At 36.6% G+C, this 27,110-nt stretch overlaps 1 protein-coding gene across 1 annotated transcript in view; it reads right to left on the bottom strand.

The window, feature by feature from the left end:
• The window catches only part of CSMD1 (CUB and Sushi multiple domains 1), a 1,224,748-nt gene that overhangs the window by 148,111 nt on the left and 1,049,527 nt on the right, over positions 1-27,110 (bottom strand). The window contains exons 38-41 of the mRNA XM_086461528.1: positions 13,944-14,062; positions 8,381-8,450; positions 6,087-6,203; positions 1,647-1,856 (exon numbers count right to left, since the gene is read on the bottom strand). Coding sequence (XP_086317654.1) covers positions 1,647-1,856; positions 6,087-6,203; positions 8,381-8,450; positions 13,944-14,062 — 516 coding nt within the window. The remainder of the gene's footprint in view (positions 1-1,646; positions 1,857-6,086; positions 6,204-8,380; positions 8,451-13,943; positions 14,063-27,110) is intronic.

Below are 27,110 nucleotides of genomic sequence, written 5' to 3'. Positions count from 1 at the left end.
CTGAGCTTCCAGAAAATTCTAAAAAGAGTCATCTGTCCAATCACAATTACCCTCGACTGCTCAGAATAAAAACCACACAAGGTGGGTGTGATGCTGTCAGAGTATTCCCTACTCTTAAGACTGCGTGACAGAACAAAACCCCACAGGCAATTGAGGGATGTTACCTCTTCACGGACACGCTTTACAACCATTAGCCTAATTCAGGTGCTCAGAATCTTCCTCTCTATCCATTGACTCCATAGATATGATCTAACTATAACTGCACATATATGTGTATGCAAATAAATACTGTACTGGTCCTGGCAGCAATAGAGTTTGTTTTCTTCATAGCGGCTCAAATGATGCTGTGTTTTAGATTTGTTATGAAAACAGTACAGACAACACACTAATGTTCTGGCTTTTGACGAACAGTGCTTGCACAGCTTCAAGGCCACCTGTTTCTCGCTCTGCTGTACCAGTGAACAGACTCGGAGTGCACAATAGGTTGGGAGGGGACACAACCAGGCAGATGACCTGAACTAACCAAAGAGATATTCCAGATCATATAAAATCATGCTCAGCAATAAAAAGGAAAAGAGGGGGTTTAGGGAGGCTAGCCTTCATTTGCTTGGGAACTGGCTGAGCATCGGTCTGCCTGTGGGAGGTGGTCAGTGATTGCCTTTGCACCATTTGTTTTGTTTTGTTTTATCTCTTCTTCCCCTTATCCTTCACTTATTAAACAATGTGTTCTACCTTGGCCCCCAAGCTTTCTTGCTTTTACTACTCCTTTCATTTGCCCCCCCCCCCCCCACTGGGGGTAGGAAGGAAGTGAGCAAACAGCTGCATGATGCTTAACTGCCCACCTGGATTAAACCACAACACATACATGTCTGTATATTGAAAACCCGGACAGGTTATCTAAATTAAGAGCCTAGAATAAGGTGGCATGAAATCTCCCTCACTGCAGTCAGATGAGAATTGAATGAGTCATTCCATTTTGTTAAATGTTCAGATCCTGCAACAGCTCCCAACATTTTTCAGTTAGACTATTTTAAAATTTTAGAATATGCATGAACTAATGACATTTTATAGTCACTAATGTGGAAAAAACAAGCCAGCAATGAAGATGAAGCAAAAAGCCAACAGTAAAAGACGACAAAAAGTTCACACATTCAAATGGTGAATATATGTATTTGAAAACACAGATACAGAATGTGTCTTATCTGGAATCTTTTCATTTCCTGTTAATTTTCACATAAGTCAAGACTGCAAAAATATAACATGAGAACTATAAAAATTTTCACCTGAATATTTTAAATAATTCATACTATATTTTGAAATCTTCATTCATATAAATTGGAAAACAAGACCGTGAGTATTAGCAGTATTGTGCCGTAACATTACACCGTAATGGGATGGAAAGGGGTATCAGCTATGTGGCCTTTGGCAAACGTCAGCACCTTGGCTTCAGGTTTTTACATCAGTAAAATAAAGAGTCCAATTCAACACAATTTCAGTTGTAAAGGAGTTCAACCTATGGATTAAACAATCTACAGATTTAAAAATGTTATACAATATATGCCTAATATTTTTAAAAATTAAAAAGAAAAAAAATTAAAATCTTTTTCTTTTTAACCACAAAGTTCATTGTGCTAGTTCCTACTTACCTTGATATGTCAACTTAAAGCCTTGCCTGTTTTCTGAGTGATCACTGTAAAAATGCACAAGTGTTTCATGAGTAGTACTTAGCAAGGGTGATGGGAGTTCCATTCCACTAAACTGGCCAATCATAGAGCTGGTGTGGTAAGGCCCATTCTGAATTTCAAGGAAATCATGATTTGCTTCAGTAGAGAAATTCAGAAACTGAATGTGTGCACCTGCAGCATTGAGAAATAAAGAAAAAACTTTAAAAAAAACGTTTTATAACTCATGTTGCTTAATGCTACAGCATGCAAATACAAAAAAAAAAAAAAAAAAAGAGATGTCACAATAATTGTTGCAAGCCCTACATTTATATTTTAGTCATTATTCAGAGTGGGACACTTAAATTAAGGAAATAGCCACTAAGTATTGCAATAATTGGAGCTTCTAATTTTTTTATTCCAAATAAATACCATAACCACACATGAACGGACCAATGAAAGGAGGTCACAAAGTCAACAACCAGATATTTGTCAGGTTCCTAAACAGCCACCAGAAACTCTCAAGGAAGGGTCAGATCTGAAATCCTGCTGTGTCACAGCATGGCCAGCACTCCGCCAAAAGAGCATTACTGTATGCCAGGCCTCTCACCGAGGCTCAGGATCAGCTCAGCACCCAGGAATGTTACTAACAGAGTGACCTCCCAGAGGCAGAAGTTTACCCACCTCATCCTAACTATCTACTCTACCTTGATTTTCCTGACCCAAGTCACCTATATTTGCCTCCTCTTCCCTCCAGCTTGGGCCAGTGTGGTTTTCAGCCATGCCACTCTGTACATAGCACTGTAAGATGCACTGAAGTCCAAACTGGTGACAGGTACTTACTCAGGATCATTTACCACAAACCCTCTCTGGAAGTCAGGTGGTTGAACCAGGCATTTCTCACAAAATGAAAGGGAGAAAGATGATTCCCAAAATGCTGAACAGTTGGAAGTACAAGCATAATCTCATGGGAAGAGCTGTTTTTAAGTTCTGGCACTACTTCATGGAGACTAAGGACTTGGAATTCAGGCTTCTCAAGTTATATGTATATATAACATCAAAAGAGGGATGGGGGATGAACCCCTGGTTCAAAAGCCAAGTAGTACCAAGTAACTTGAAACTGCACTGCTTGGGCCTAACCTTACTCTGGTAGACTATGAAGAACCAGCTGGAATGGAATAAACCAGAATTACTAAACGAGCCAACAAAGCAGTGTGAAATAGTCAATGCTTTGACTCTCTGCTTGATATTCTTATTTAGCAATAAAATCATATTCTTCATTCCAGGAGAGTATACCTCATAGATTAAACACCAGGGTAGGTAATTCACTCAGTCTTGCTCTATAGATCATTTTTTTGCCTCTGTGGTTTGATATCCAACCACTTGTATAAAAGGGATATTTAGTGTTTACAGGATAAACTAAATATGCTACCAAATAATCTGGTTGTTATAGAGCACTTGTAAGAATATGGGATATTTAGCTCTAGTACCTTCTTTGACCTATGCAGAGTGGGAGATACAAAAACAAGTGTTTCAGCTGCTGAACAAGAAATCTTATTCCAATGCTATCAACAGACAGGTACATACAGAACATAATGAAACATCAGTATCGGCCATCTCTTGTATGATGTCTACTACGGTGAAGTCACTAATTTTACAATGCTCCAGGGATTTAAGATGAGGTAGGACACCAAGTAGCTTGGAAACACCTTGACTTCAGTATCAGCATTTAGTGATTCCCACCAGAGACTGGATATCAGCAGCACAAAAATTCTAAAGAATTGAGCAGCCACTTAATATTATACTTAAGTTGCTAAAGTGACAAGCAGATAATTGAATCTGACACATGTATGTAGACCCACAATCAGTGTTCAGGTATTTAAATAAAAGTAGCCTACTGTTCTGAAATACTCTCTGATGAGTCATGTAGTACCTTTAAAATTGAATCATTCTTGTTTAATTACTGAGAAGGAATTTATACGACTAGTTGTAAATATTCAGTATAGAAAAAAATTTTATTTTAAAAGAAAAAAGATTTACCAGTAACTTTAGAATTTAAGGTGCCTAAAATAGCCACATCTTAAACACTTATATAAACATATTTTTTTCCTAAAAGTTTTTCAAAGATGCTGATTTCAATTAGAGGACACACTGTATGTGTCACTTAAGTGTCCACTCTAAGTTTATACAACATACATTTGTCAATTTGATAAGTCAAAGAAAAAGTTATCTACACTAAATAATTTCTTACAGAAAATGGCACAGGATAAAACTGGTATCTACAGAAAATAAATCACTATCTGGTGAAATCATAATTATACTACTTCCTGCTCCAACCTCAAGAGGATTTCCTCTGTCACTCGAATAGACTCTAAATACTGAGAATTCCAAGCTGAGATTTTTTTTTATAAATATTAATCAATTACGAGCTACCCGAAATCATTGCAAAATCACCACAATTCACTTGAAAAGATGTACTTTCCATCTCTTTAAGATGTTTGGATTTCAGTAGTGTCATCTTCTACATGGACAGCATATTTTCATATAACAAACAGAGCACTATATTTTGGGATGTATTTAGCTCCCACAATTTTATCGTTGGGCTTTGTTTAAGCACGCCTGTGTGCCTGCACTAAGTCAGTAATATCATGGGCTTCATTCAATAATAAAGTTTGAATAAATGCATGGGAATAAAGGAATACTTACTGAGAGATTAAGTCACTGTGAGGTTAATTATTACAGTGGAATTTGAATTAATCATTACATGTTCACAAGTGTCCTCTTGATCCGTTTTTGTGCACAGTGTTAATCTCTAACTCATTCAGTACCACACTAAAAATCCTTCAAAAAAAAACCTGGAGCATTATTCAATTTTGGAAGTATTTTCTGTATTTCAGTGATTTCAACTATTTATTTTGATATAATAGAATGAATGTAGACAAACAGCTCTTAGGTAGACCAGCTTATAATTCAAACAGTATCCAAGATTTTGCAGTGAAAGTTCTCTGTGAGACGTCACATCAATCACAATTTATAAACGTGGTATAAAGACATCATCTGTGGATTATTTGACAAAGACTTTGGGAAAAAAGATCCCTGTAGTAACTTCATGGTAAAAAATGTCCTCTTCTAGTATTTTTGAAAGCAATAATAGATCAATGGTATGCACACCTTGTACCTGCTAAATCCCTTGCCAAATAAAACCATCATCTATTTTATTTCTAGGGTTAGCACTACCAGAGACTCTGAGAAGTGAAAGGGATAATAATAGGATACAAGATACTCTTCCACAATTAATTAATGAAACACTGTCTACATGGAAAAGCTTAAAGAAAAAGAGCAACTCTGAGAAATATGAAGGAGTGTTTTTAAAAGTATTGTAGTAATTAATTAGGATGACATTGCTCCAGAACAGTTGCTTATCATTTATATTTTCTGCAAATGTAGCTGTAGAATTACAAAATTAGCCAAGGATGTCCCTTCTATGATTATCCTAAAGCTATAAGGACATCTAAAGCTACTAAGGCTATCCATAACTATGATGGATCAGTTTTACCAGGTACGCACTGATAAAGCACACTATTCTAAATAGTAGCACAGTATTTCTACAAATTAACTTAGTAAAATACACTCAATGTAAGTAGTACATCTTATGACAAAACCCCCTCTTACGCATGCAAATGGAAAGCATGGAAAATAAATTCATTTCCACAGACGACTACAGTGAATTTAATAATAATCTTTTAAAAACTAATTTTCTTATTTAAGCACTAGCACTGAATTCACAGTAAGGGGCATGTTTCACAGCAAGAAAACTTATTCCTCTTTTATGTCTGATAATCACAGAAGATTGTGTTTTATACATGCACTTATAGATCCCTTATTATCCATGATTATATTCTCAACATAATTATTATTTATTTGTGAAGATATTTTCTCTATGACCCTAGTTTTAATGCAAACCTAGAAAGTTTCCAAATTGGCAACTGTTACCTGGGATTTGTAATACAGTTTTAGAATGTTTTTAACTGAATTCATAGTGCTAAAATGTCCATTTTCATAGAACATAAGAAATACTGTTAAAAAGTCACTTGGGAGACAATGAAAGAACATTAAACAGAAGACCACCAGTTAATTTAGAAGTTGTTACCTATTTCACCTGATATATCTTCATGAGGCAGATTTCATTTGCTCTGAAATCAGTTTCCAAGACAGGATGAGTTTTACAAATAACAAGATGCTTTGACAAAGATATATTTTTAAATTGCCAGCCATTTTCAAACCAAAGATAGCACATAATTATGTAACGTGCTCACAATACATTCACTGGATAAAATCCATTTCATACTGGAAATTAGAACACTCTTATACATATTTAAATCTGATTAATACAAATGATTGCTCTTCAAATGTAAGTTTACTTACCGTATCCAATAGGCAATAAAATTTTCCATGTACAATCTAAGTTACTAGGGTAATTTCCAGGAAATCCTGGGCTCAGGATCACACCACCCATATTTGTCAGTGTTCCACCACATTTAGCTATTAAAAATAAAAAGAAAGTCACTATCATTTAATTTTTTTTTTAATATGTGGCATATGATTACTTCAAAAACAGATTTTCCAGTTTATCCCCATGACCCCTAAACAGCAAAATTTATCACAATCAAAACATTCCTCATAAAGGAGATTAAAAAAAAAAAATCAAGTTAGAAAGTTAGAGTTAAATGCTCACTTAATGCAGTATGTTCACTGTGATTTTACTGCAAATGTGTAGTGCACATCTACACTGGGTAACTTATTGTCTCAGCTTGCCAATTTTGGTTAAAAACGTCTGGTGTTATGCTGAGATAGGCTTCATAAACAGAGGAACAAATCTGGAATTAAACTGAATTATGACACTGATCCATGATGCAGCTGCAGATCTACTAGTTAATATAGGTAAAACCACATCTGATTTTAAAAACAAACAAACAAACAAACCCACAACAGAGTACTTTCTTTAATTCAGAAAAAAACATAGACTAGCTGTGTAACAGAATTGTTCTTTGCTTACTATCTAGAGATTGAAAAGCCATTTGCATTATGTAGGATGACATAAAGATAAATACGTGAAGCATCTTGTAAAGAACTGGCTGAGTTTACACCTTTGCTAGAAAAATAATATGATGGAAGAGTAACTTCAAAAAAACAAATTAAAATCCTGTAATTTCTATTTATTATTTGAGGAATCATGACTTCAAAGCCTATGAGTCTTCATGCCAGGTATTACAGTGATGTATGATCTGGTAACAGATTTGTGAAACTATGATACTGCACGTTGTGATGATTGTGAAAATATTCTACTGGTTAGACCACACAAGAAATTGAATCAAAATAGGAAGAATTTCACTAAAAAGCTGAGAAATCAGTCTCAAACTTCTCAACCATCTCTACCTCCCTGCAATGTTAAATACATTATTTAGTAAAAAGAACAGATTTTAGTTTGCTTATCTAGAAAAATCAACATTTTAGGTGTTGGAGGTGGGGGTGTGTGTGTCATGTTGTAATGGTTTGTCTTTTTTCTTGTGGGTATTTTAGATTCCAGGACAGCAAAATTTCATGAACTAAAGGAAAAAAAAAAATCAATGAGCACACTGTTTGCAAATAGGAACTATATCTAATATACAAGGTGAAACATAAGATTAGCGCAGCAACGAAAGGGAAAAAAAGATCAACTATAATAATAATAATAAAGAAAAAAAATTTCCATTTCTAAAATTGATTTGAAGGAACTGCACTGCTTTCATATTAATCAGAAGTGACTGCTTCTGTAGAAGTTGATAATACAAAATCATACATAGGCCCAACTTGCAAGGAATCTTTAAAACCATTTCACATTGATTTTGCTTGGTAACATCCCAATCTTTTAAATTCCTCTTAGATATGAAGCTAAAAGGAACGGCTTCTGCTGACTGAACACTAAAGTTTAAAGCATTCACTGAGAACGTATTTCAAAGCTGCAGTGGAAGAACGCTACGATGGAGCTGTGCTTCCCTCCCCTCCATTCCTGATTTTTCTTGAAATAAGCATACCAAAAGACATCAGAATCTTGAATCTCTTAAATTTTGTTTAATCAAGAAACAATACAGCAGAACAAGATTATTATCCACACAGGAAAAACACAGATCTGTTGGGTAAGGTCTTAGTGTGCTTAAAAGGGAAATTCTTTTTAGCTTTGCTTTTTAACTCTGCATCGTGTAATGGCTTTCTTAGGCGAAATGAGCCAGCCTTTTCTGGATCCCTAAAGACCGTTTTCTTTTCACCATCCCTGAAGGCTTGGCCTCAGAGCTGCTCTCCTCTGCAGAGAGAGTGCCTGCTTCTTTGAGTCTCCTAGGCTCTGTATGACCTGCCTTGTTCTTGAGAAGGTTCTCCAAGCTGAGCACGCTGCAAAACTAATTTATTGACTTCCACTCCCACCTGCTGAAGATCCAGGACAAGCTAAAGAATGGTAAACATTCAGGTTTTCTCCACTCTCACAATATATTTTTTGAATAGCATATACTCTTCATATAAAGAAAAAAATTACTGTAATTTTTCCATATTTCATAGATACAAATGGAAACTCCAAAAAGTTTAAAATGAAACACAATTAAGTGAAGGAACAATAGGCATGACAAAGCCAGGAGTTTCTTCTGACTGATGTTCAGAACACACTGAAAACAAATAAATATCCATACCAATGCAGAGAGGAGATGGGTAATTCCAGCGTCGAACTGTTCCTGGCATACAAGAAATATGAGAACGGCCCTGTTTGGAAAGGGCAAAATATTAGATTACAGTTACTGATTATGGGACTTTCCAGGAAGGCAGATCTACAGATTACCTCCTGGATCACCTACAGATGACCTCCTGTGCCTTTTTATATCAACCAACTGCATCATAATTACTTTTATGAATACATTAAACTTTATTTTCAAATAATTCAGGTTTTAAGTTCTTATTTTTCTACTGGATAAGTGTTCTAAAATACTCTTCCTTTGAAAACTTGAAAACCTCTTCACATTTTTGACTAAATATAAGCCTGGTTACATGACAGAAGCAGCTGACTATGTGTGTTCATATAGTCAAATTGGTTCACTCCCTATTTCAATTCCATGGTTCTCATCCACAGTGTAAGCATGCTAGTTCATTTTCAGGCTGCAATCTGGAGTGAATCAACCATTGTTCTGAGAAAGTAGTACAGACAGAGAGGAATTTGTTCCACATCTGCTTGCTACAGATGGTATGGATGTGGACCATGCCAAGACAGTCATCAACAATTACTAGCAGGCCTTGAACTCTCACATGGCCTCACAACATGCCCTGCTGCATACATGCAACATCTTGGCAGACAGCTATAAAAGTACAAGCGACTCTTTATTCAGCTGTCACATTTAATTTACTCTGCCTATTTTTAAGAAACGTCACAGGAAACAAGCAGAATAAAGTGGTAGCTGGAAGTGAAAAATGACATGGCTGTAACCTGTAAAGCCTATTCCCACACACCTCAGGGTGGATGTCCAGGACCAACTACAAAATGCTCCCAGCTCTGCTTGCACTGGTGACAGTTCAAGCTGAAAACTTAATAGTAGTGCAAACAAGTAGTGTTTTGGGTGTTTTTTTTGTCAATTCTGTCCTCTGAGGAACTCAGGTTATACATTCTGCTGCTGGAATGTGAAAGCTGAATACACTGGCAGGAGTGAAAGATATAAAGATTGAGACACAGGACTGAGAGCAAGGTTTAGTTCCTGTTTTAATCATTTGGACATACAAACTCTGGCAAGTTACCTAACCTCCTTTGTTTATTTTTATCAAGTGTATTGAGTCTAATATTTATTGAGGTAGCACATTTTATCAATATAATATGAAGACTTATGTAAGTATTATTTGTCCACAGCCATCAAACTCTCATAAAAATAATAAAAAGATAAAGTAAACTACAGTAAACAAAAAAATATTTAAAGAAATTACTTCCACATTATTTGATATGTTTTAAAAAAAGAAACTACACACTAAAAGCTACTCACTACCTTGAATAAAGTTCATATAGAACTGTATGGAATTGTATGGAATAGGACTACTTTAATTAATCATTTAGTTGAGTATATTTAGACAATCAGCTTCTGAAAGACAAACTGAAGCATTCCCAAAAAATGGCTTGCAAGGAAGAAAAAAAATCAGTTTTCATTAAAATTATGAAAAATTAAATTAGTCTTTCTCTTATAAAAATACTACAAATTGATTAAATTCAATAATTTATTTTTTTTAAAAGCAACCACTTTAGAGCACCAACGTGCATGCACTTATTGTGTCATCTTAGTTGCCAAATGGATGAGGTTTTGAATAACCTACTTAATGCAGTATTCCCTGTTTTATTTTATTCTCTCTTCCTAGTCTTCTATGGTTGCATATATCTGATGTGAGTCAGGGGGAAGCCATAATTTAACTACCACAGTCAGGAAAAAAAAAAGTAAAATGGCCTATAAAAGATCTTTTGAAAAATAAAATGAAATGATGCCTCTGGCTTCAAGCCTCTTCCCAACAAGAGCACACTCTGATTTCAGTCTTTTAAAGTCCCCTCCTGGGGGGAGGCACTTAATCCTACAGCTAGCAATTACCTTTCTTATGCATCTCCAGGTAGTAGTTTGAGCTCTATGACTTTTCTGGTAAGTCTCAATTATAAACTAATCCACACCTGATTGTTATTGCTAGCTGTGAATATGTTCTCTAAAGACTGAGGCTAAATTCACAGCTAGAGTGACAAAAAAAAAAAAAAAAAAAGCATCTGCAAAGTTATGCTGATCTATACTTGTTGAATAGCAAACATATTGTGCCTTGTACAGCCTTATTTTCATTATTATTTAGTTTTAATTCGGAGCCATTTTTTTGTCCTGTCTGAGCAATAAATACATACTATAAATACATGTGTATGCACTTTCTTACAGTACAGTCCATACAGCATAGAAATCCTCACTAATATTTTGAAAAGATTCAAATTCTTTTCTATGGAATTTGACTATTGAAGGTGTTTTGTTTTACACTTTAGACAAGATCATGAAACTGGTTTTTATATAAGTAAGATTCCACAGTTAGGATTAAATTTGTATATGTATGTAAAAGAGGTAAGAAGTACAGTATGCTACGAAATTTTAAGAAAGTATTTCATTATAGAATCCCTCTAAGTATAAAAACAAAAGTGCAGTTAGTCATATTCAAGGACTACAGAAAAGACCTGCATACAGACAGAAGATGTGGTTTTGTGATAGTAATATACACAGTGTATTAAAGTTTAGCATTAACACAGATCAGTTTCTTCTGTGCAGATCTCTTCCTCACAAATAAATATTTATAAACTCTCATTTTTTATTTTTTCTAAGTAATAGATCAAAAAAAATCAAGTCAATGTTAACAATGCGCATCTTTAAAAGCTTTCCTGTACTATTCCAACTACTTCTGAAGTATTCATATTCTGTTGTCATTCCAAATCAGTGTTTCAGCAGTACTATTTTAAGTATGGACAGAAAATTCAATGATGCTGTATCTTGAGGGTTTGTCTATTTGTAATGTATATCATAAAAAAGGAATCACCTCCTTTTTTCATATGCAAAATTTAGACATTTCATAGTCAAAAAAATACAAAGAGCATGCGATATGATGGGAGTCACCACCAAACCTAAGCAGTTAATAGTTACATACCCATGTTAACCTTTTGATATCCTAATCAGTGAAGAAATATGATTCTTTCAAAGTAAGGTCCTGTCCTAACACAAAATCTTAGTATGAATCAGCCCTTGCAGGTGGGTGGCTGTTTCCCTCTAGTGTCACAATGACAGCCTAAACAGCTGATTCAGATTAGATAGCTGACTTTTAGATGGAATAAATTGGATTAGATGCTATTCCATCTCCAGAGGAAACAGTTAGTACAGGGTAAGTTTTTCATGTATTTTCTATCAGATCACTGCTATAAGTTTACCCAACAATCAGATGTTCACCTATATATATTTCAGTCTTAGCAGCTCAGAAGTGGTGGTCTGGATGACAGCAATGAGGTGCTAAGCACCTACTGGCTATTATATGAACAACAATTACATGACAGCCCTACCAGAATCCCCATCAGATCCTGATCTTTTCACCATAGGGTAAAACTGAGTAAAAATACATAAAGAATTCCACACAGCTTTTCGAAAAATATTAAAGATAGGAATCTCTCAAAGAAGCCAAAAAGAGATTACTTTTGATTTAATCCAACACTCTTAAAATGCATTTATATTTATTATTGTATAATTAAATTTATTATAGGCTGACTTCCATATCGATTCTGCATTGAAATAGAATGTCTGGAGTCTAAGGATTAATAATAATAAATTCAGCTAAAGGTATACAAAAAAGGACTCTAAGAACATATAATGTGTATCTGTACTAGTGAAAGTGCTTGGCCTTGAGTCCAAATGCACATTGTTTTGTATATCTAGCTCCTTTTTTCTCCTGAATTCACCTCCAAAGCAAGTGTCACGATGCAACCTGCCTATCAGGTGTAGTCTCTGGCTTGTGATAATTACTGAACTGTGATATTTCACCTAGGCAAAAAGCATACCAGCACCCCATTCTAACAAATTAATAGCACTGAAAATCAAATTTCAGTTCCCATACATTTGCCTTGGCTACAGAAACATAGATGTAGCTATGTAGAATATGGTGTTTCAACAATACTTAGTTTAAAGCTAACATGAAACAGAAAAAGGCTAATGGTTCATCAGCAGTCTTTAAATGGGAAGTCACAATCTATTTGGGAGTCAAGCTTTAATGACAGACAGTCATTTTGAAGGGACCGTATAATAAGAATATGATATCAAAACTCTCATTTTCCTACTGACATTACTGCTACCTACAAATAATACTGCAAGGGAAAGGTGAAATAGGGAAAATAAAGTTAATAAAGTCCAAAATTTAAAGGTTTTAAACCAGTAGGTATTTTCAAAACAGTATTAAATTTTCCTTTGCTGGAAAGAGAAAAAGTTAAGTAGTTTATATACGAACCATCAGCTGGCTTGCAAGCAATCCTCAAACCATTAAATGAGCAGTGAGTGCTCAGGATGGGTAGAGTAGGCTTTATCGTGCACAAGCCTTGAATCTTTTCTAATTAATGGGATACTTGTATGGCAGAATCTTTTTTGCTATGGACATGGGATGCTTCTGATACAGGCTGTTTCAAGCCATGCTATAAATGTAAAGAGCATGAATTAGGTCAAAGACTTGACCCTATATGTGTAATACGTGACTGAAAATAGAAGCATATTGCTGATTACCTAGAGAGACTTTTCAAGTGCACATGTTCCCACAGCTAGCCTAGAGCTAAGATGTTCAGTCTGAATCCTGTATGAATTTTAGGAGAATGGTAAGGAATATTGAGACTAAAGAATAAGCCTATACATGCTGAGGGAGCACTAAATTGGCAAACATCAGATAGGGAGCCATGACTTTATCCTAGTTGTGACACTTTGCCTTCTCTGATACAGTGGTATGCTTTTACATTGCCTTAAGTGGGACTTATTATCACTCAAAAGATTCTGAACTCAGATGTTTTCAATGTATCACATCAGTGGCGGATAAGTAAATGAATTAGAGGAACTAATGAGGGAAGAAAAAAGCTTTCAGTCTTAAATTTACATAGTATTGTGACATTGACAAACAGCAGCTCAAGAACAAGTCTACCATGGGAAATCAAACCAGTGTGTGAATAGTGAACACCCCCAATCTGTGAACTAATTTATAATATTTCTTTCCTTGAAAGATTTTTAAGAGTAGATTTAGCTTAAATAAGATATAGTAGAAACAAATTTCTACAATTTCTGAGCAGAATATAAAATCCTATTATGTATTTCTACCACTGTGATTAAAATTTCACCTAGAGGAACCACTTCTAAAAATGGAAAAACACAGTACAGTTTCAATAAGCATAGTACTAAAATAATTTCCTAGAGAAAACATTTTAACCATATTATTTCCTTGTCATGTTGATGCTTTTTACTGCTTGATGGTACATTAATCTAAGACAAGATTTGCCAGCCCAGATTTACTGAGGGCCAGACATGCTACACATTCATAGCTTTGTAACATGGGAGTACTCACATAGGGTCTACTTAAATCACCTCTATGGACACACTACAGACTCCATTAAATAGAGTTTGGGTAGGTCTACCGCCATTTTGTTGCAATTATTCCATAGTGTATAATTCAAAGGAAAAAGAAAGAAAGAAATACCTGTAATGTATATCCTGGCTCACACTGAAATGACAAAACATCATTCACCATATATCTATCTCCTGATTTGATCCCATTGCTAGGAATTACTGGTTCTGGACAGGCAGCAAGGCCTACAGCTGAGGAAAGTAAACACAAAGATTGAAAAAAACATAGATAAGTGGACAACAGCTCTTCATTGATATTCTCTGCTGTAATGAATTCTTTCCACAGCATTGAGGTTTTTAAGAGAACATTAATTAAAAATGTATTTCAACATTAAACTGAAATTTTGTTTAAAACGGTTTTCAGAACTGCCCTGCAGAATACAAACGGTATGACTGAAACACAAAGATTATAAGTGTATATAAGTGTATAGAGTACAGTTACCAATTACTGTGCCATGTTGCTATCACATACTACTCAATTTTATTGTCTTCTACCAGTACGGTAATTCTAGTATACTAAACAGCCTCCTTTTTTTTTTTTTTTTTTTTTCTTTTATTCTTATCCTTGCAAAGAAAATAGAGAAAGAGGGAATACACCTCACGCATATTCTTTCTTTTCAACAACAGATGAGCAGAACTATCGAGGTTAGGCAGCAGAGCCTTTTGGAACAGCAGCTAAAGGCCAAGGATGTTCCTTATGTTTAGATAACTCCATTGACAATAAAGAAGTTCAGACATATGAAATTTAGTACTCTTAACCCCTAACTAAATCTTTGCATAGGTGTGACAGGACAGTCTGTTCTCAGCTACTTTTGAACCAGGTGTTAGCAAACAGAAGATTAGTTTTACAAGGACACTCCATGATTACAAATTTCCAAATGTGTTCATCTAAAATTGGCAACCTGAAGTACTAGCTTCTGCTTTTTGCCATGTACATATCACTTGTCTTTTTTTTCCTTGGGTGCTTATTTAAGGAGTTTGATCGTCAGTACAACTGAAAGTTAAATATCATCTCTGCTATCTAAGCTATAATGCTCCAAATGAACAAGACAGTGGAGAAACTGTTGATTAGGTTCAGTAATTATGTGCTTTTACGATTTTATTTGTAAACAGAAGGACCATCGGAATTAGTTTGTTGGTTTATGAACTGATGACAGAATCTCATTCCCCTTATAATATTAAAAACATTTTTTGAAGTAAAATCAATTTGAAATGTATAATCTTAATCGCGAAGTCACTAATTAGAGAAAGTTACTACTGAAACATAAATATGTAACGGCTATATTTTATTAAAATATAATGTGTAGAAGCCAGAAAAGAATGGAAATTATTTCCACATGTGAGAACAGATCCTTAGAATTTATTAGCACAAAATTCTGTAAAAAATAAACAAAAATAATACTTTCCTTAATGTGATACTGTGTGTCCTTCAGTTCACACGTATGAAAAAATAACTGACTAAATGCAACAACTTTTACTGTTTCATGAAATCTAACCCCTTTAGTGACAGTAAATGCAACCTGACAGAGTATTTAGTACAGAAGTTACATGATATTTGGCTTTACTCTGATACCTGACATTTTGGAGTCTGTTGTTCCAGATGGTTCATCATGAAACAATATCTGATATTATTCACTGAGACCCTAGTCTCTCTACGGAAATATAATTTTCTTTCAGATAATGCTGCTTACACATTTTGATATAGATAGGGTTTTAAGTTTATGCCCTAAACCTTTATGTATCTACTTTTCATCACTCAAATATAAATGTGTTACAGATCTTAAATACACACATTAGAATTTTGTATTTCCCATTTCATCCACTTACAGTCAGGTTTTTGAAGCTGAAGGTTTAGTTGAAGTAAATATATATGTCCTAATGAAGCACACAGAATTTTGAAATAGCTTTTATACTTTCACCAGAAATTGTGATTGCTGAGCCATTTATTTTCTGTCCTGGAAATATGTTCCACAATCCTGCATGTTCTTTCTATGTCCTGTGCCTTTGTATCTTGCTACATTTCAATTTTTTTCAGGAATGAACAGTGATAATGGCAAGCGATTCTAATGCTGAGTGACAACTATCAAGGTATGAAGTCCAGTCTTTATATCAGCTGATGCAAGAGTCATTAAACTAAGTATTTTCTAACAAGCACAGAAAGAAATATTTAATAGTTGCAAGCTACAGGATCTCCCTTAAGTAGTTCCTTTATGTACTGGAATGTATATTTTAGGAAAATATCTAAACATAAGGATTTTCATCAATTTCTACCACAGAATTTACAAATTTTGGTGTTCTACCAATACCATCAACTTTGAAATGATGTTATACTGACTTCCTGCGGCCACTAGGGACTTCATGGGTGGTCATTATGTGGAACTATAATGCTCCAAATAGGCATGAGGATATAATTATTAATTTCAATGGGTTTGGTTTTGTTGCAATTTCCTAGTATCATTCTTTTGGTCAACCAATCTGTATTCTGCAATACCATAAATGTATCCATGTCTGGAAAATTTCTTTAAAGTATAGGTACTAAACAGCTGTGATCTGCATCCACACAAACTGTTTGCTCCAGCATTAAGTGAAAGATAACATCTTATTTCAATAATTCAAACTACAGTACAGACTGTTGTTTAGTAACTTGAGAATTCAGTGTTCAGACACAACTTAGGTGAATCAAGCCTTATTTCTGCATTTCCTTACCCTTCTTACTCTTAAATAGAATATAAAATTTAAAAAGATCTGCTCCAAACTCATCATTATTAAATAAATAAGCACCTAACAAAGACATTGTGACTAAATTGCTTATAGATAGCAATGTACTTGCTGAATTCTGTGAATACAAATTTGAGGTTCATTTCCTGCCTTCAAGAACTTTTTATTTTGGTTAAACTCACTATTCCTGTGTGTGAGTTACAGGCCTGCAGTCTTAGATCTGTATAAATAAAGTTACTTTTGCAGATTTTTCTGAGTCACAGAAACAGTTTTATAACAGTGACTGCATAGCAATACTAATAATGTGCTTGTAATATAGCTCTTTCTATCATTAGATAAATAGCATACAGAATTTAAATAGACTATGATCAAAAGAAAATCTTCAAAGTCTTTTTCTGTGCAACTGTTAGATATGGTATTACACTATGTACTTTAACAGATCCTAATAACTTGGTAAAAACTTTTTATTTCTGCTAGATGCTTATGTCTCGTATAATGCTTTGTATATACGACCTATTTGGTCTGATGACACAACTTATAATATAGAATATTCTATCAGAATATCACAAAACACTATGCAAAACCCACTCATAATTGTCTTTATTTGATATACTTGGTGTTAAGGAGCAATATTAACTCCCCAAAAGCAAAGAGAATGTTGGAAACAGTCAAATACTACTCTGAATCCTCAACCTCATCATTCTAATCATTACATAATACTAGCCTAGTTCAGTTAGATAAACAGTTTTATTAGAACTGTGTAATGGGTCTGTGTGGCAAGGTTTTGGTAGCAGGGGGGTTACAGGGGTGGCTTCTGTACGAAGCTGCTAGACGTTTCCCCGATGTCAGATGCAGCCAATGCCAGCCGGCTTTAAGACAGACCCGCCACTGGCCAAGGCCAAGCCAAGCAGCGACAGCGTTTTTCGCCTCTGTGATAACGTATTTAAGAGAGTGAAAAAGTTGTTGCGCAGCAGTAATTGCAGCGAGTGAGAGGAGTGAGAATATGTGAGAGAAACATCCTGCAGACACCAAGGGGGGGGAGGAGATGCTCCAGATGCCGGAGCAGCGATTCCCCTGCGGCCTGTGGTGAAGACCATGGTGAGGCAGGCTGTCCCCCTGCAGCCCATGGGCGGTGGAGCAGATGACTGCCTACACCCTGTGGAGGGCCCCACGCTGGAGTAGGTGGATACCTGAAGGAAGCTGTGACCCCGTGGGAAGCCTGCACCGGAGCCGTCTCCTGGCAGGACCTGTGGCCCGTGGAGAGAGAGAAGCCCACGCTGCAGCAGGTTTGCTGCTGGTGACCCCGTGAGGGGGGCTCATGCTGGAGCAGTCGGTTCCTGAAGGACTGCACCCCATGGAGGAGACCCACGCTGGAGCAGTTCATGAAGGACTGAATCCGTGGGAAGACTCACGCTGGAGAAGTCATGGAGGACTTTCTCCCGTGAGGGGGACCCCACATTGGAGCAGGGGAAACGTGTGAGGAGTCCTCCCCCTGAGGAGGAAGGAGCGGCAGGAAACAACAGTGAGATGAACTGAACCCAACCCCCATTCCCTGTTTTCCCCCCTGTGCCGCTGGGGGGAGGAGGGAGAAAAAAAACGGGATCAAAGTTACGCCCGGGAAAGGAGGGAGGGGTGGGGGGAAGGTGTTTCAAGATTTGGTTTTATTTCTCATTACTCCTCTCTGAGTTAATTAGCAATAAATTACATTTTCCTTTAGTCGAGGCTGTTTTGCCCGTGACGGTAAATGCTGAGTGATCTCCCTGTCCTTATCTCAACCCCACAAGCCTGTTGTTATTTTTTTTTCTCTCCCCTGTCCAGTTAAGGAGGGGGAGTGATAGAGTGGCTTTGGTGGGCACTTGACATTTTGGCCAGGGTCAACCCACTACAAACTGGTACAAAAATCTAAAGAATTCTTGAGAGAAAGCAAACAAATTCTGGTATCCAGGGACAAACTAGAGAACTTACATATTCTGAAATGTATTAAACTAGATTGTAAGTGAACAGTCAGTAATAAAGGGAAAACATGTTAAATGTCAAGTCCAAGCGATAAAAAAAAACGACAGCAATTGCATAGTGCATGCTCTTCAGAGCTCAGCTTCTGCTATTCAGTGTAAGAGAGAACACATCAATGTCAAGAATGATTACTCTGTCCCTGACCTTCTTCCACTTACTGCCTGCTAAATACTTTCTCGGCTCTGCTGTGGCATAAGACAAATACATCTTACCACCATAATTATATACATGCCTACAATTACCTCAAATTCCATCCAAACATCACTGCCATTGCTGGCAGAAAGAAAAACCTTGCTGGCATATCTGACAATGTGAATGTCCATTAGTGTCCATTTCAGAAGGCTGCAAACTGAACAACACAAGAATTTCCTGACAGCTTGACCAAAAGTCATCAGGCTTTCTTTTTTGAATTCCTTCCTCCTGCCCCTAAGTGGCTAACTGAAACATATTGTTCTTTATTACATTACAAACATCAAGCTGGAGTAAATTGTTCTTTCCATTTTGATGACGGTGTATATCAAAACCCAAGCTGTCCCTTCAGAAACTGCAGGCTTCAAACACCAGCCTAGGAAATGCATTTATCTCAATGAATTACTGCAACAGGGGTCAGATTTATGTCAACAGCTAGTAAATTCTACACATATACTGATAGGATCAGGACCTGCTAAATTAAAAATGGCATATCTATGATTCACACCTGCTCTAATGCAGGGAAAAAGAGGCTATTGCTGTACTGAAGAGACACATTAAAGATCAAATTGCACGAAAGATCTTAATCTGGGCCTACAAAAAAAAATATGCGACTCAGAATACATTTTCTTCTCTGTCAGTCTGATTTTTATCTTTGCATTATTAAAGATCTTTATGATAGAGAAGTACTACAAAAGACAGTCATCGTTCTCAGTCCCCTTACCAGTGAATCTGTTATTTCAGCTCCTGAGAACCTTTAGCACTTGAAAACATGCAACAGAGAAGCTTCAGAAAAGGAGACCATAATTAAAAGTAAGCTCATATTCTCCCACATATTACATCATCATGGTATAGTGGTAAAACAAAAGCTTACAAAAAGAATTATCCTGAATTGTGCCATATAGCCTAATTCAAGGTAATAAGGCTAGATGACACCATTAAAATATTGATTGCATAACACAGGATTTTTAGTAAAATATTTTAATTCTAATTGCTACACTTGAATATATTCACATACATGCTTATAGACATTTGTGGCCTAAACCTATATGCCTATAGTTATTATATATTCAGTTCTTACTAAAACAAACCTGACTTCAGCTAAGAGGTTCAAGAAGCATTCTGTATGAGCAAACACTCATTATTTCCAGGTTTTTTTTTTTTTACTTGTTTGTATATTAAAGAATATATTGCAACTACTACTGAAATAATAAATGAGATTTTAAGACCAAGCTTGAAACATCAGCGGCCACAAACGCAATTGAATTAAACAGGCACATTTCTAAACCTTGCTGTCTGGATAGTTTTTTCCTTTGTTCATTAAGATTCAAAGGAATTAAATCAAATAGCAGGAATATTTATTCTTCCCACTGTTGTACATATTAGAAATGCAACAAAGCACATTTTGATTGTACTTGCTGGTGGTTGTGAAAATAATTATGTTATTTATTCTATCACTGTTTCGGGGGAAGAAAACCATGCACATGAAAGATTAGTTTAAATTATTAATTCCTGTCTTTTCTACAGTTATCTGTTGCATATTTTACTGCTTTGTTTGTCATCATAGGTTACTGAAACCAGTTTAACACCTACAGCCTTTCTGAAATAACAAGAAGTAACACTACAGTGTCTCTCAACAATACATACAATTATGTCCAGAATGACATTTTCCTGAGGCACCGACCAATTCTTTCAATTTGAGTGAGTTTGTGTATCTGACTTTAAAACCAAAACAACCAACCACAGAAACAAGGGAAAAAACATCATCTAAGTCATCAATTTGACCATAGCATACAAATTTGGTATGACCACTCAACTTGGTCAACCAACTCATACCTACGTTCTTGATGCCTCACACAAAAACATCCTAAAGTAAATGACAAAATTATATTATTCACTGGAAGACTGGTGTGTTTTTGAAGGCCTAGGTTAGACATGAACTTAGGTTTGCAGGAGCAGACTGCCCGGATCCTTCCCATGAAAATAAAGACATAAATAGAAAGAACCTGCAAATGGAGAGTACAAGACAAAGACACATCACTAAAAGGAAGACTAAGTTTCCAGAAATAAAACAATACTTATCCAATTATTTAAATTGTCTTGAAATATTTAGGATTAAAATAAGCTGTAATCAGTGGCTGAAGCTTTTGTAAAGTATTTATGAAGTTCTATAAAACTTTAAAACAGCAATACAGAGTGCAGAATATAAGGTATGTGATCAAATGATGACAAAGTAAATACTTTTTACTGAAGTACAGCTGTTTTCTCTAACATACTAATCTAAACCAGATATGCTTATAACATTTACATGGATGAAAATATCTTTTCAAATAGATACTCTCATCCATTTATTCTAAAATACTAAGGTGATATACAATTTCTGTTCTTGACAAATAATTTAGTAATGACTTAAGGACACTCTACTCTGTTACTCCTTGCTCCTTGGAATTTCTTCCGGGATGAAGGGAATGTTCCTAAATGATCCTCATTTCTTAACGTCATTATGAAGACTCTCTTCATATAATGACATCAGGGGTCTGCAGGATTCTGGAATGGTTAGTTTAGAGCAGTTTTACCTGCTACTCTAATTTGAAATATATGCAGAAGATAAGGCTAGATGAAATGCTATTAAGTTCACTTTCACTCTTCTATCCCTGTTGTAGCCTGCTGATGCAAGATTTGAAGTTATGTGGACTTGATGTGATTCTTATTGTGAATTGGTATTTTTTGAGTAACATCCACAGCTGGAAAGCTAATTGTCTTCACTGTAATTCCTAAAGGTCTTCTCACTAGAGAAAAAATTATATTAAAGTGTAAGGCCATCCCTTTACTGTTCAGAACTAGCACTCTCTTACCTACTAGGTGTTTGCATAGGAAGGGTTTTAGTTCCAATAATTTGTAATTCTTATTAATCAAGGAACAATGAGTACACAGCAACTTCCATTGCACTTCCTGTTCATATAGTATTTGCTATTCAACCTCAAAAGATTTAAAACAAGGCTCATCTACTTAAGTAGATTTCCTGAAATGTTTTAAATGTTTTAGGACTAAACACTATGCCTAGTTTCCAAATTAAAAGAAAGCAAGAAAACAAAAAGAAAAAGATGCAATACAATGTGAAATGTGAAAAGAGGATTTGCAAATTTTCGCTTTATTTCAAAGATGGATAGCTTTTCCTCTTTCCAAAATACTTGTATCTAAGAATATATTAAAGGATCCAGTGTCCTCTGATGCATACATATAATTTCAATTAATGCTAACTGGAAACTATATGTATGTAGCAGAAAAAAAGAGCTTTAAGGCTGTATACCATGAGGGATGTAGGTAGTCATGTAGTTTAGTATTTTGGTTTATTATTCTGGAAAATAAAATTAAGCCATGATCTCTGTGGATTTCCCTGAAATCTGCTGAAAAATCAGAACAACTGTGAATTTTTATTCTTAGTTTTGACTGACAGCAATTGATTGCTCAAGAAAAAAACCTTCATAAATAAAGCCATTCCCTTCAACAAAAGAGAAGTAACTATAGAGAAGGACATTTGGATTCATAAGTGTTACTCAAATACTAAAATAAGCATAGCTGTAAATGAAATCCTTCCAATAAAACTATTAGTAAATTTTAATCAGGGACACAGAAGACCCACCAAATTTCTACAGCAAAATACTTTAAAGAAGAACAAAATGACCTAGTTGAAAATTAAGTTAAAAAGCGTGCCCACCAATTCCAGTTCTCTGAGGACTAGCTAAAAGTAATTTTTTGGAGTCTTTCTTCTCTATAAACTTTTGTCTATCCATAGGTAAAACAACATTAAATAACTAATCCTCTGCATCTACATTGCCGAAGTGCTATGCTGGAGATTTTTAAAACACAAAAATACAAATTAACTAATTCTGGCTTGCTTCCATGATTATGTTGTTGTAATTTTTTTTTTTATTATTTTTTTTTTTTACAAATGTCCTGGTTTCAGCTGGGATCGAGTTACTTTTCTTCCTAATAGCTGGTACAGTGCTGTGTTTTAGTGTGAGAATAATGCTGAGAACATGCTGATGTTTTAGTTGTTGCTAAGTAGCGCTTACCAAGTCAAGGACTTTTCAGGTCCCCACGCTTTGCCAGCGAGCAGGTGCACAAGAAGCTGGGAGGCAGCATGACCAGGACAGCTGACTTCAACTAGCGGAAGGCATACTCCATACCATTGGACCTCATGCTCAGTATGTAAAGTGCGGAGAGCCCGCACGGAGGGGTCACACCCTGCTCAGGGACTGGCTGGGCATCAGTCAGCAGATGCTGAGCAATTACATTGTGCATCACTTGTCTTTCTTAGGTTCTATCTTTTTTTGTTATCTCCCTTCTCATTACTATAATAATAGTAATAATAATATATTATTATTATTAATTTATTAAACTGCTCCTATCTCAACCCAGAAGTCTTACTTTTCTTGTCTGGTTCTCCTCCCCATTCCATGGGGAGCAGGGAGGAGTCAATAAGCTGCTGTGTGGTGTTTAGTTGCCAGCTGTTGTTAAACCATGACAACAAAACTAAGGGACAGTTTTTCAGCTCATATAAACTGCCATAATTCTGTTGGGGTTTTTTAGAATTAACCTATACTGATAGGAGTTCTTTATTGACAATATTTCCCAGCAATTTTATGCTTTCTCTTCCTCTCTCTAATCTACTCAGCTTGCTTTCTGATCAGGACATGAAAAGGATTTTATGTAAATCTGTCTGGAAATCTGTCATTCACCTTTGAAATACTATTTTTTCAATACGTCACAATTTTCTTTTGTTGTGATCCCATGAAATAAAAGAGCAGCGCTACAATAAACAGCAGAATTGATGAATGGGGAATGTCGTGGTTTGAGCCTACCCAGCTGGCTCCAAAAGCCCCACGCAGCCGCTCACTCACCCCTACCCCGTCCCCTGACGGATGGGGAGGAGAAAATGCAACCAAAAAGGCTGAAGGAGCCAGACAAAGGCCAGGGAGGGCTCACTCAGCAGTTATGGTCATGGGCAAAAGGGACAGACTCAACTTGGGGACAACAACACACATTTAATACAAAACAGCCACCACCATCAAGGAGAATTAGAGGTACAACCAGGTCTTAAACACAACACACCTCCCCGCCCCAACAACCTTCCCCCAGCTCAGCTCTGCTCCCTCTTCCCCCCCAGCAGCGCAGGGGGCAGGGAATGGGGGTCCCAGCCCGTCCGGCACAAGGTGTCTCCGCTGCTCCTTCCCCCTCAGGCAGAGGGGCCCTCGCAGCCCTCCCCTGCCCCACCGCGGGGTCCCTCTCCCGGCAGACATTCCTCCTCCAACCGCCCCAACGCGAGCCCTTCCCGCGGGGCCGCAGCTCCCCAGAGCCCCCCAGCGCGGGTCCCTCCCGGGGCTGCCGCCCTCCCACCGACGGGCGGCTCCAGCGCGGCCGCAGTCGCGGCTGCTCCGGGCCCGGTCCCTGCTCCTCCGGCCCGGGGCCCTCCGCGGGCTGCAGGGCGACCTCTGGGCCGCCGCTGGGCTCCAGGGGCTGCAGGGGCTCAGCCGCCACCCCACCGCGGGCCGCAGGGGAACCCCTGCCCCGGCACAGCTCCCCCTCTCCTGCCTCACTGACCCGGGTGTCCGCAGGGTTGTCTGTCTCCCATCCCCCTTCCTCACCAACACAAACAGAACAAAGAGACGCCATTAACGGCTTCTTTCACTCTTAAACAGTTACTCGCAGAGGCGCCATTGGTCTGGCCGTGGCCAGAGATGGGTCCGAAATTGGGGCCGGGGGAGCTTCTCGAAGCCTCTTACAGGAGCCACCTCCATAGCCCCCTACCCTGCTGCCAAAACCACGCCAGCCACGAAACCACCACAGGAAAAAAGACTTTCTTACTGCAGGGACCAGAATCCATTGGTTTTCCTCTGTCCTCAATGAAGAGAAACTGAAAGATGATGGAGTGGATTCCTGCAAAGCAGCTATGGCAGCTTACAAAAAGTAAGGACAGAAGGCCTTTGTTACCTGCAGTGATTTGAACCCACATTGCTGCTACTCAGAGGAGTATCCTTATCATGGACATATACAGAGAATTTCAGCAAAGCAGAGTAACTCCTAAGCTCTCTTCCATAATTCCATTCTATAAACCTTTAAAATACGTATTTAAGAACTGAAAACCATGTACCCACTTAAGCGTCATGACCAATTGCATACATCCTACATACATCTAAGCCCAGCTGTCCTCTAAATGTACACATTAAAGATAGGTCTTTGGCCTCACAATGGTGGTGTGCTCTTTATGCAGCTGCTCTTAGGGCTCTACTACTTTTTACAAAATGTTTAAATAAAAGCTGAACCTGAATTATTGACAATTTTTCCTGGTAATTAGAATGCTGACACAAATCCTGCTCCAGCTGCTTAGTTTGTCTTATAAAGCAGAACAGCCTTAAAAGTAGATATTGAGGACCCCCACTATGACTACTCAGACATTTACATTTCTGCAAAAAGATGAAAGAATTGAACTGAGGCCTCTTATACCATAGCTGAATGTTACAGCTGCAAAGCATTTTATTTAGAAAGACTATGACTCTAGCCCTCTTTTTTCTTTGTTTTTATCAAAAGTATCTGATGATCTAACATAGCATTTCATGTTGAATGTTTTTTCCCAGACACCGGATATTTTTGTATTTACCTTAATAAGACAACCTCTCAACCAAAGGACATTTTTATTCCAAATTTCAGATTGACTTCTGAACCAAAGGTATTTATTTTTCCGATGCTGCTTCAAACAGTAGGTGACCAAATGATCTCAGGCTTCAGAATTCATAGTCAAACACTAGCAGTATCTCTATCTTGTTACACAGAAAAGTATTTCCTTCTCTGTTTCTTTCTTGATCTAAAAAGGTGGCTGTTCGATATAAAGCAGTAAATTCTTGCTGTGGGGCTTTGCTCAGTTTCTGTATTCAGAGACATACATAGAGGTACTGCACTCCCGCTAGCCCTGCAGAGACCATACAGCCACATAAGAAAGGAAATTATTCTTTCCTGCCAGACTGTCAGCAGAATAGTTAACTAAGCTGTGAATGCTGAATGTTGCTACCTTGACCTGTACTGGTGTGCACTTCTAAAAAACCCTGGCCTTGAAATATTGGCACCACTGAAGTCAGTAGATGCTTTAACAGAGCACATTTGTGGGACTGGCAATTAGGAGACAAACAAAAGCATAAATCCAAGTGACCTTGCATGCTCCCAAACACTTTTTACTTGTTAAAGGAACACCTTTTTTTTTTTTTTTTTTTCCCATGACTCACAGGGATAATAAAACTGATACAGTAAAGATAAAAATTGAACTTTAAAATGTTCATTGTACAGCAACTTTCTAGAATAAATTTGTACTTCTTTACATTTCATATGGAATTATACTTTCACTGCAGGTTAAGGGGAAAGGTTTAGGGAGGAAAACAGGCTAACCAATTGGGGAGGAGGGATGCTCAGCTGAAAAAAAGACAATTTTGTCAAAATAGTAGATTCTAAAAACAAGTTCTGCAAAAGTAATAGTTACATTTTCATTCTGCATCACCATCAGAATGATGGTATTCAAAAAACCTACAACTTGCTTTCATATAAATGCTTGAAATAAACAAGAAACTAAATGAAAACATAAGACTATCTTGTGGATTATGTTTAGTTTAAAATATTTGTTATGAGCTGAAAAATCTCGTATTTCAAAATTCTGTACATATTTATATTTTATACAACTTTTAATCTCAGTCCTAAATTGAGCTTAGTATAAGATCACCCATGTGTTGATTTATTTATGTTTACTTCTTAAAAACATGGATAACAATATTAACATTTTTAGACATTAATATTGGAATGCATGTAATACAAAACCAAACTCCATTTGCAAGAAAATTCTTGAATGCCCTTTAAGAAAATAGAGCATGTTCATATTAAAAAATTAAAGAGGATTTACTTTCTGACCTTCATTAAAGCATTCATCACTGTTAACTCGTCATCACATTATTTTTTAAAGACTAGAATATTCTTAGCAATACCTATTTCCAGTTAAAAGCAATATCATGCAAGCCAATGTGCTGAATTTACTATTATTCTATAGTTTTTAAAGTTTTTGAGAGAGCTAATACAAACATGCAGGTTTGAAGTAAATATGATTATGTGACGACAACCATTGATGTTTATAACACCAAACCACTGTATTTCAGAACCAAGCTGCTCACGAAGCATATAAAAAGTTCATATATAGCAGAATTTTCCATTAAACTTCTTAGGTTATTCTGCTTATACCACCAGAGATTTACCAAAATAACTAGTATTTTCTTGTAGCTCT

This window comes from Leptosomus discolor, chromosome 2 (assembly GCF_034619465.1).
Source record: "Leptosomus discolor isolate bLepDis1 chromosome 2, bLepDis1.hap2, whole genome shotgun sequence".
NCBI classification, from domain to species: domain Eukaryota; kingdom Metazoa; phylum Chordata; class Aves; order Leptosomiformes; family Leptosomidae; genus Leptosomus; species Leptosomus discolor.
This window is presented reverse-complemented; position numbering and strand designations above follow the sequence as displayed.